The sequence below is a fragment of the Bison bison genome, unplaced genomic scaffold, assembly GCF_000754665.1.
Source record: "Bison bison bison isolate TAMUID 2011002044 unplaced genomic scaffold, Bison_UMD1.0 scf7180017864260, whole genome shotgun sequence".
NCBI lineage: Eukaryota > Metazoa > Chordata > Mammalia > Artiodactyla > Bovidae > Bison > Bison bison.
Genome location: NW_011494832.1, coordinates 4,393,505 through 4,405,332, shown reverse-complemented (window position 1 = coordinate 4,405,332; position 11,828 = coordinate 4,393,505). Strand labels below are relative to the sequence as shown.

General features: G+C 32.6%; 1 protein-coding gene across 2 annotated transcripts in view; it reads right to left on the bottom strand.

The window, feature by feature from the left end:
- Window positions 1-898: 898 nt before the first annotated feature.
- Window positions 899-11,828, bottom strand: part of LOC104994513 (platelet glycoprotein 4-like) — a 41,149-nt gene continuing 30,219 nt past the window's right edge. For both annotated transcript variants that reach the window (XM_010848126.1, XM_010848127.1), the window contains exons 8-14: window positions 9,723-9,792; window positions 7,806-7,993; window positions 6,692-6,810; window positions 5,438-5,511; window positions 4,788-4,842; window positions 3,709-3,873; window positions 899-1,527 (exon numbers count right to left, since the gene is read on the bottom strand). In XM_010848126.1, coding sequence (XP_010846428.1) covers window positions 3,709-3,873; window positions 4,788-4,842; window positions 5,438-5,511; window positions 6,692-6,810; window positions 7,806-7,993; window positions 9,723-9,792 — 671 coding nt within the window. In that variant the 3' untranslated portion in view covers window positions 899-1,527. The remainder of the gene's footprint in view (window positions 1,528-3,708; window positions 3,874-4,787; window positions 4,843-5,437; window positions 5,512-6,691; window positions 6,811-7,805; window positions 7,994-9,722; window positions 9,793-11,828) is intronic.

Genomic DNA, 11,828 nt, shown 5'->3' with positions numbered 1-11,828 from the left:
ATATAAGTGAAAATCATTTTCCTGATACCGACACACAATGAGATGCATTTCTGTATGAAAATTTAAAAGTGAATCGTTGATTGGTTATGCAGTTCTGCCATGAGGTAGATATGTAATTTTCATCCACTTCTATTGAAGAGTTTCTGCTTTACAGCATCCAGTCCTACTTAGTTTAAGAAGTAAAGTTTCCTTTGTATTTCTCTTAGACTAGAATGTCCACAGATATCCTAATGCAAAGAGAGTAGACTTTTAAGTATCTGAAGAGAATATCTCAGATGGTACATTTCCATACATTGGGAGGTTACTTTTTCCCTCCCAATTAAATGCAAGGACATTACATCAATATGTTTTGAGTATCTTCAGATTTTCAAAATATCATTCTGAATTGGTGGTATCTCAGTGTGAGGTTTTCAGGGTTTAGCCTGGCAGCTAACATGAGGAAATTATTCTGGATTTTATTATCCAAGCAAACTAGCTACCAACAGTTTATGCTATAAACCTGTTTAAAACACAGAGGAGAATGTGGTCTATCTTCCTTTCTATGGGGACTTGTAGTCCTCCTAAAGTCCTCCACAAGTCCTCCACAACCAGTAGTGAACCCCTGCTGAGGAAAGCAGGGTTTCCTACCAACATGTCGTCTAATGAAAAGGAAAGATCCTTCATAATCTAGATTTTTAAGTCCTGCAATTCTAAAGCATGGCCAAGTATCTTTTTATTTCCTTTTCCCCCAACTGGTTCAAAAATTAGCTAAGGAAAAATCTTGTTAAGGTTGAATTTAGAAATAATATTTCAGAAGGAAATAGAGATTCATAAAGAAATAAAAATTCGGATATAATAATCAGATAGAAACCTAACGTAAATGTTCTGTGACACAACAGGAATTGCACAAAGCACAGGATTTTGAGGAACAGCATCTTTTAATGTTTTAATGTAGTCTTTCTGAGGTGACTAAGAAAGCAAGAAATATTACAACAAATAACTATGAATGCATATTATATACTTGATGATCTTCCACACATTAATATCTGCATTATCATTTACACTTCTTAGTACTAGCACAGCATTCTGAAGTTGCCAAGCATAAGCTGTATGCACCTGAGCAGAAAGATGAAAATTAGCTCAGATTTCCAGAAGAGCTGGGCTTTCCTGGTGGCTCAGCTGGTAAAGAATCCACCTGCAATGCAGGAGACCTGGGTTTGATCCCTGGGTTGGGAAGATCCCATGGAGAAATAAAAATACTGGATCGTACCCAAGCCACATCTGTAAGAAACTGAAATCCATTCCATTGTGAACATGTTGAATTTTAAAAGATGCTTTTGTTGTTGTTCAAAGTATGGATTTTAATGACATTTTAATAATACTTTGAAATGTGCTACTTCTCAGTGCAAAAAAAAAAAAAAGTGAGTGACACAAGTTCTTCAACTATAAGGTATATTTTGCAAAAATAAAGCATATTAAATCTTCATTTTGTAGGTCGATATTAATAATGGTCCTGATGTAACTGGTGCATAACGACTCATTTGCTTCCTGGAAAGGAAAAGAAGGGTAAGTACTTACCAGAAAGCCATGGAAAAAATGAAACAGGTAATGTTTAAATTATGTATACTGAAGGTATCATATTTTCTAGTAATTAGCCCAATTTCTCAAGCTGGAGAGAAAAGTTCTGTGATGCACTTCATGGATAAAGCAATTATTTTCCCATTCCAGGGAACATGGAAGGCTCCTTCCCAGCTCACAAGAGCTGCACGCAGTCAGATAAGGAGGATCACTCATTAAATCTGCTCTGCATGAGCATTTCCTCTCCTTGCTATCCCTTCAGACCATCCTCCGTTTAGTTGTGTGTGTACTACTACTTAAGAAAAGACTGTTGGCTTATTCTCTTTGTGATCCATTGAGTAAAACCACACCTTCACTCTACCATCTTTGCTTTATTCCCTCTAGTACATCCATCTCCTTATTTTTCAATTATCTATAAATCTTCCAAAAGGCATAATTATTGTGATATTCAAAACTGAGACTTAAGAAAATCTGTTATCTGGGATTCTTCTAAATCTAGTAAATAAATTAATCTACATAGAAAAATTTTCTTCTCTATCTATAAAGAAAAAAAAAAAAAAGATATGTCGTTGTGTAAAGAGCATTAACTTTCCTTGTAACAATCAGATGTTAAGGCAAACCAGTATGTTAATACATGGTGAGAAAGGAACTCTGGGAAGTTTTCAGTCTTTCCCCTTCATATAGCCAGGTACAGAACCATGATAACTGATGTTCAGGGCTCATTAAGCACTGATGAAATTGTTCACGTAATTTTAATAGAGAACAATATAGAAAAAAATTTACCACTACTGCACTTCATTTTGAAAAGCATGTTTTTCCACTTGAACAAACTTTTATTATATTTTAATTTTTCAGTGGACGATCTTTTTGTTTATTATATAAATTGGATTACTTTGTTTAATCATAACTCATTTGTTATTAGACTGATGACAGGTCTTAAAGGTGATGCAATATATCCTTTTTGTGTTACGATGTGAGTGTGTTAGTTTAGCATTTTGAATACATTCTTATCAAATGGATTGTAGGCAGAATTGTTCCATCTTCTTTTTAGTAAGTAGTGACAGAAATCAGAAAGAAAGATTGAGGTGCCTTCCTAGGCTCAAACTCAAAATCTCATAATCCAAAAAAAAAAAAATATTGGTCCAAATTTTCCACTTCATTTTTCTTGACATTCACTTTGACTGATATCACAGTTTGAAAATGGACATACTAAAAGCTCAGTAATTATCAATAGCAGCTCCAGAATTTCTGCGTAAGACAACTTAAAATCCACAGTTGGATTGGAAGTATATAGCAAGAAGACTTGTTTTAAGTTATGGTTTTTCATAGCAAATATATTTCTTTTACTTTGATTGTATATATTTTTGATGTTCCTGGAAAGATGGCAGATAGAAACTATGGGTCACACCTATGCCATGTATGATTATTAAAGAAAGGCTTTTGGAAGATACACTCAGGCATTCATTCCTCTATGTACAAGAGGGCACGTACAGTAGTATCTAAAACACAGAGGCTTAAAACACCTCTGTAGTTTTTGCCAAAACTCAAATCTGTCTGTATTTATCTGGTTTTTCCTGTAAACTCTGAGTAACTTAATTTTACTGTGTCGAACATTGTTTGTCTTCTGTTTTCTTGTACTGTTATATTCAATTTAAGCTCATGTATTGTAATCATTCATTAGGGCTTCCACATTACACATTTGTGGTGCACATTGTGATTTTGGATAGCATGTATATATGCAAAAATCCTGTTTATATTAATATGCTATTTTCATTTTAAAGTGGCATATTTTATCTTATTGTATCTCTATCATTTATTGTTTTCATTTCTCATTAATTTTTAGCTTATTTACTTTTCCTTTTTATTTTCTTTACCCTTGTAAATTCCAGTCTCCCCAAATATCCACCATTTTCAATTTTACATAAATTTCCTTAGTGATCTGTTAATTAGCTGTAATTTTAATATAATTAACTAGCTAGAAATAGAAAAAGTAAGCTTCAGAACTTCAAGGATGTATCAGAAATGAAAGCTGGCCAGACATGTGCAGAAATATTTACAGCCTAACTTGTAACCCCTTTTTGATGAAATAGCAAGTAATATATAAATGAATGTTACTAAAGCCATATATATATTGTAATATATTTTACTTACTTATTTTGCATTCTTCAATCTACATGCACAGTATGATATTGTAAAAGCAATAAACATCACTGCACCAACACTCATTAAGATCATTTCTATCAGGCCAAGGAGGTTTATTTTTCCAGTCACTTGATTTCTGAATATTTCTGCCTTCTCATCACCAATAGTGGCAGTCTGCAATCAAGATAACTATTAGCATTGTTTCATTTCATTAGCTTAACAAGTTACTCAAAACTCTCCACTTTTGTATCAATCCTTTATGAAAACACTGTGTTAGTTATCTTTATAAGACAAGCCAATGAAAGTCCTTTTGGATATCAAAGATGGTATGGGGAGGGAGGAAGGAGGAGGGTTCAGGATGGGGAACACGTGTATACCTGTGGCAGATTCATGTTGATATATGGCAAAACCAATACAATATTGTAAAGTTAAAAAATAAAATAAAATAAAAAGAGAAATACAATTTTCCTCCCTTGAACATGTTATATGCACTGACTTTATTGATCTATACAACAGTCTCATGGAAATATCTTTACGTTTTCCAAAAGATGTTTCTTAAATGGCAAAGGTCAACAGTTTCTTTCCTCTAAAGATTTCTGCAATGCTTTTCCTAATTCTGTGGTCAATGGACTCAATGATTTGTATTAAAAATATCTTGTCAGGTACTTGGGTAGACTGCTGACACCTATTCTTACTTGCTCATTATAAGCTGGACTTGCTTTTATTAGCACTATAATATTCACAGTGAGTTCTTGGAGTTATATATATCCATGCCTCTTTCCTAGCACAAGCAGTATGACAAGAAAAATGTTTTCTAGTCGTATTATGAAAATAATCTAAAATTTTGGGAAGTACTTCATCTTCCAGAAATAAAAGCACTGGAAACTAATGTAAATCTTGATATTTCTGTGTAGCTTGGGTCTCTGAAAATATTTATATATTTAATAATATATAAACTCGCTCGTATAAGTAATGGAAACATATACAACTTCAAATTCTATACATGTATATTCTATTTTCTAACATTGAAACCTTTTTATATGTAGGAAGTTTATCATTTTTAGTGACTAATAGATAAAAATACTAACCTCATTAAGCCAAAGAATAGGCACCAAATAGTTGTGCTTCAGATCCTTTAATGCTCTGTAATAAACATTGAAAATAATTATGAAAATATATACTAATATAATACAAATATTTAATACAAATGTTAGTAACTGCTAGTGTAAATAAGTGTTCAGAAATTTCTGAACATTTTTAAAAACTCTAAAAAATTACATTCTAAAAAATTACAAATTACTGTTTCTTGATTTTTTTGTTCCCTGTAATGAATCATTTAAATTTTAATATGTCTGTTTCTCAGACATCTTTCATTTTTATAAATCTTTCTAAAACAGATTTCTAACTAGATTGACTTATAAGTATATATTTTCCCTTTTGATAATTTATACCCAGTAAACTTGAATTTTAAAAACAATTGTTAATGGAAACATTTTGACAACTAGCAAAATGAGCAGTGTCACCAAATACTAATTACAGAATATGTATAAATACCATTTCAATATGTACTAGATATAATTCTAAATTATAGATAAAAGTTATAAGCATTTAGTAATTATTTCATGATATTAAGCCAAAGAAGTTTTAATTTTGTACTATTTCCACTTAATTTCATACGTATACTCAGTTTCTGACAAGAAAATACTAAAAATTTAATGAACCTGTTTAAGAGACTCACACAATATTTTTTGCTGGCTTAACTAGTATATTGATCTGCATCCGTTGTGCAAATTGTAAAGTGAATCCAGTTATCTAAAAAGAAAGAAACTAAAATAATCACCAACTTCTTTTAAATAATTCATTTATAATATCCAAAAGGTTATTGTTATAGAAACTAAGGTGAAACTGTAGTACTTAAAAGTTATGAAATTTATTTATTAATTGAGCATTTTAAATATTATGTACATAAAACTTCATAATTACATTTTATGTGTATATGCACGAGTGTATACACACATGTGTATATATGCACACACACACACAATTTCTTTGCCCAAACTACTATCAAGGTTTTAGTTAGATTTGTGATAGTTATCTGAATTGGTTTTGGGAAATCAACAATAGTAGTGAAACCTAGAACTCATATAGTCAGTTTAAATCCTCAACTATATATGGTCAAAAATATATTCAGTCGGAACCTATGTATCATCAGTATAATTATAGCATTACTTCTAGTATTATTTAAAATGAAATGTGGCTACTAAAATTCTGGCATGCCATTTAACTTTTGAAAAGAATATTTGAAATAAATTAAAAGTTGAAACTGTTACAGTACAGGAAACTTAATAGATTTTTCTTGATACTAAGTATATCTTGCTTTAAATGTACATATACCCATAAAATCTTTTAGTTCCTTGTAATCTACAATGTCCCTTCATATAAGCAATATTCACAGATAAGTATAAAATGAGCATAAAATTGTAATTTATACTAAATTGTTTTAATTCAATTAGAATCATATCCATCATTTCTATTCATGAATTATGAACAATTAAAAATGCTTATAAAACTTTATATGTTGAAAAAGTAAAATAGAATTACTTTGGTATTTCATAAGCAACAATAGGAAGACAACCAACATTATTTTCCTTGAAGTAAAAGTAAGTAAATATACACACATCACTCTATGCAGACTAGATAACCAACAAGAATCTACCATATACCACAGGGAACTACACTCAGTATTTTTTAATAAGAGAAAAGCATCTGAAATATATATGTATATATACATATATATAAAAATATGACTAAACCACTTTGCTATACACCTGCAATTATATAGCATTGTAAATCAACTATAATTCACTACAAAATTAATTTATCTAGATTGTGATGTAATAAATATGATCATAAATGTGATTAACAGAAAGAAGAGAATTTTTCTTTCAGTAAAAAGTACTAAACCAATCAGATCAATAATATATTTGCTTACAGGTTCAACATCTAAGTATGTGCTATGTTCCTCTTCATTTGGACTTAAGCCTTCAATAAGTTCTGCAATTTCAGGACTTGCATGTAGAAAATGAGGAAGTGAAATGTACACAGGTTTTCCTGAAAACAGTGTTTAAGAAACATTTGGGATAAATTGTTTTCCTCATTTCACATAGCACTCAGAAAACATTTCCTTGAAAATAAAGCATTTTAACTTAAAAAAAAGAAAAAGAAACAGAGTTGCTTTGAATAGAAATTGAGGGATAAGGGTGAGGGAAAAGTATCACATCTGATCACTTTTGATCAGAAATAAAACATAAACTTCTATTGTGCATCCCGTAAGTGTTTATTTTCAGTATATAAAGCTTAGCTACTGAACACATAGTTATTAATACAACCATATACCTTCATGTTTCAGGTAGTAATATGTCTTTGAGAATTTTTTTAAGAGGCTTTTCTTTGTTTATTATCACCTACTAGGCTTTTCTTTCTTTATTCTCACCTACTCCAACATGAAGAAGATGAGCAAAATGAGACTCCCAATTTATTGATTGAATCAACTTTTGTTTCAGAGACATCTTGAAATATGCTTACTTTTATTTACCATTTCCTAGGGTAAAAAAGTTAGAAAAATGTCAGATAGATAAGTTGGGATGCTCAGAGTATTCTGGGAATTATTTTCATTTTGCTCTATATCTAAAAGGAGCAGAGATTCTGCACAGAAAAGGAAACCATCAAAAATGAAAGGCTGCCTATGGAGTGGGAGAAAATATTCACAAACCACATGATTAACATCCAAAATATACAAGGAATTCACACAACTGAAAAAATCACGCAATTAAAAAATGAGCAGAGGACCTAAAGAGACATTTTCCAAAGTAGCTCAGGGAAGTATCAGTGTGGTTTTATCTAAATGAAATTTTGCAACACAGAAACAACTGGGGCCTTGAAAGTGGGACAAAAATGAAAACAAAATCCTACTATTATCCTTACTTTCTGCCCTTACTGCTTTCTCACTTTAGATTTCTTGTAGAAAAGGAATCCTGAGTGAAGTTTACATTTTGAAGAGTATTGCAGATTAGGCCATGAATTGTGACATGAGAACTTTTGCATACCTTCTTTGCATTTGCTAATATCTAGCACACCATATAAGGTGCAACCCTTGGAGATAATTTTTTCTGTGCAGAAACAATGGTTGTCTGGATTTTGAAGTGGAGATGCAAATATCCTGGATGGAAGAACAAATCTATACACAGGGATTCCTTTTAGATTAATTTCGGCTCCAAACACAGCGTAAAATGACCTAAACACAGATAAGAAAGAGCTTCATTTGGGGAACCTCAACTTCATTCTGGAGATTCTTTTTTGTTTTCTTATTTTAAAATTTATAGTATTGCTTTAAATTAGAAAATATGGATATAATCTTGTTAGAATTCTTGCTTAATTCCCTAGAAAACAGTTCTTGTGATCCTCTGTCCATGGAATTCTTTCAGGCCAAAATACTGTAGTGGGTAGCTATTCCTTTCTCCAGGGCATCTTCCCAACCCAGGGATCGAACCCAAGTCTCCTGCATTGCAGGCAGATGCTTTACTGTCTGAGCCACCAGGGAAGCCCATTTTATAACACACTGGGGCTCAATACCTGGGTATGAACTATTTTTACTTTTGTTTTCAAACTCTTCTGAAAATAATTTTTGTTTCAAAATTACTATGGAGCAGTTATATTGAAGTCATTTTCAGAGCTACTTTCTTCTATAGATTAAATATTTATGTGATTGGGCTTCCCTTGTGGCTCAGGTGGTAAAAAAAATCTAAGAAAACGTTGCTGCTATTTATGTCAGAGAATATTTTGCCTAGGTCCTTTTCTAGGAGTTTTATGGTGTTGTTCCTTATATTAGATTTTTAAGGCCATTTTGCATCTATTTTTGTGTATATGGTGTGAGTGTGTTCTAGATAAGTTACTTTGTTTCAGATTTTTCTTATTTTTGAGGAAGACCTGTATTGCTATAAACATCCCTCTTATGACTGCAGTTGCTGCCTCTCATAGATTTTGTTTGGTTATATTTTCATTGTCATTAGTCTCAAGGTATTTTTAATTTCCTCTTTGATTTCATCATAGATTTTTTTTTTTTTTAGTAGCATGTTGTTTAGTCTCCATGTAATCATTTTTTCTCATTTCTCTTCTTTGTGGTTGATTTCTAGTTTCATGCCATTGTCGTCATAAAAGATGCTTAATTTCTAAGCATTTTAGAAATTGTTACATTTGTTTGGGCTTATTATATGTCCTAGTTTGTGGTCTACCCTTGAGAATGTTCCATGTGCACTTGAAACGAATTCACAGTAGTCTGGTTGTCTTAGGATGTAATGGTCTAAAAATATCAATTAAGTCTAATTGCTCTGTTGTGTCATTTAGTATCTCTGTTGCCTTACTAATTTTCTGTAAGAACAATCTGTTCCTTGATGTCTGTGAGGATGCTGTGAACACACTGAGAATGAGGCTGCTATGGTGGGGCCATGCCCTACCATCTTACTAGTTTAGCAAAAGAAAGAGAATGTCTTGCTTAGAAATGAAAAAGAAGAAAATGATTTGCATTATGCAAAATATTCTTCTACAACTTTCAATTTTTTAAAAAGCTTAATAACATTATGAATTCTATATTTATTGTTTTTTATACTTTACAATACTGTATTGGTTTTGCCATACATCAACATGAATCCGCCACGGGTGTACACGTGTTCCCAATCCTGAACCCCACTCCCACCTCCCTCTCCATACCATCCCTCTGGGTCATCCCAGTGCACCAGCCCCAAGCATCCTGTATCCTGCATTGAACCTGGACTGGCGATTCGTTTCTTATATGATATTATACATGTTTCAATGTATTTATTTCTAATACATCAAGAAAAACTTCCTACAGAATGTATTTTATTTTTATCAAATACTATGATTATTAAGTATGAACTTCTGGGTCTGTCTTTTGTCACTTGGTGAAAGAATTCTGACTTACAGCACTATATCAGTGACTGTCTTACCTGCAAATGTCAGCAGAAAAGAATTGGAGTACCCGATTCTTCTCAATGAAAGGTGGAAATGTGGCTCCGTCTGTTTAGAAATCAAGCCAATGGCAAGGGATTAGGTGGAGTATGTGTCCTAGAAAAATCTAGAAATCTTGATTTCAGCTTGGTTAAGAGAAATATAATGCAAACTGTACATACAACATTGATATTCTCAAGTAGCCACATTTTAAAAATAAAGCAAGTATCAGGTATATTTTATCTCACCCACCATATCCAAAATATAATTTTAACTTGTAATCAACATAATAATTAACAAAACTCCAGATCTAATATTTACTTACAGCCTATCTCCATTTGTTCTGGCTGCTTAAGTGTGAATATGGCTAGTAGCTACCATGTTCAACAAGTCTATATACTATACATATTCACTGGTATCCATTCATATTAGCTTTCCCTGAGCCTTAAAAATAAAGTTTAAAATGTGTACAATGGCAAAACCACTAGTTGTTAAAACTGTGATTGTGTTTATATTTTGAAATCCCTACCATATATGTAGAGTAACATTGTTCTTACCTTGAGGTTCATTTGGAACTCCTGTTTGGTAAATGTTCTTACTTTAAATAGTGATTCATTCATCTGCCCTAATAGCAGATTAATATTTTTAAGTCATTTATTGAATTCTCTCACTAAATAGAATTTCCTGAATATGGTTGGGAAAAGCACATATGAAACTAAAAAGGACATTTGTTGAGTTTATTGAATCTCTGCTATGGTTATGAGGGCTTCCCAGGTGGCTCAGTGGTAAAGAATCTGTCTGCCAACCAAGATATGTGGGTCTGATTCCTAGGTCAGGAAGACCCCGTGGAGGAAAGAAATGGTAACCCTCTATAGTATTCTTGCCTGGGAAATCCCATGGACAGAGGAGCCTGGCAGGCTACAGTTCATAGGATTGCAAAGAGTTGGACACAACTTAACAAGTGAACACTATAGTTATAATCCATGGCATACAGTGGATATAAGAAGAAATAGCTAGATAATTCCTCCATTTACTCCACAAATGAATATCACCAAAATGAGCCACCACTGAATGTGTTTGTTCAAAACAGTAAAACCTATCCTTCAATTATGAATACATGCTTTTTTTTGGTAAATGCACTAACCTTGTAATCTTTATTGCATTACCCTTATACTCTTGTGATAAGTGAAATACAACAGATGATCACAGTGAATTAGATCATGATATTGAGAGCACGGAATATTGAAAATTAGCTTAAATTCCCAAGATTGTTCCTGAATGGGCATTGTCTATGACTGCCTTCCCAACACCTTAGTCATAAAAGAAAAGAATGCATTGAAAATCTTAAAAAAAAATCATATGAAATATCATTGAAGATTATGTCATAGAGACCAGCAATACAGTGGGTCATGGTCATAAGATAACTGATGTTAGCCAGGCTCTCTTTCTGTAATACAATAAAATGTAAATCAACATTATCAGTTTATATCTCTTTAAGTTTGTTGAAGAAGGTAGAGGAAGTACTTCAAAATCATGATTAAAACTCCTTAGAGCCTTTTCATTTCATTAGTCTCTTTTCCTAGTGCCGTAACCAAGAATCTCTTTCACAGGGTTTCATTAGAGACCCTGGCCTGTCTAATCAACCTTTGCTCCTAGTTTATTTTACTGCTATTTTCTTCTTTTAACTTTGTGCCTGATGCTCATGTATTTATGTTATTATCATTTATAAGTGGAGAAGGCAGTGGCACCCCACTCCAGTACTCTTGCCTGGAAAATCTCATGGGCAGAGGAGCCTGGTAGGCTGCAGTCCATGGGGTCACTAAGAGTCAGACACGACTGAGCGACTTCACTTTCACTTTTCACTCTCATGCATTGGAGAAGGAAATGGCAACCCACTCCAATGTTCTTGCCTGGAGAATCCCAGGGACAGAGGAGCCTGGTGGGCTGCCGTCTCTGGGGTCACACAGAGTCGGACACGACTGAAGTGATGCAGCAGCAGCAGCATTTATAAATCCTCTACCTGCTTTTTAAAAAAAATGTCTTTGTTTCTTAGTTTTGGACAAAAAATGTTTAATATTTTTCTTTTTTTTAATGTTTATTTTTTA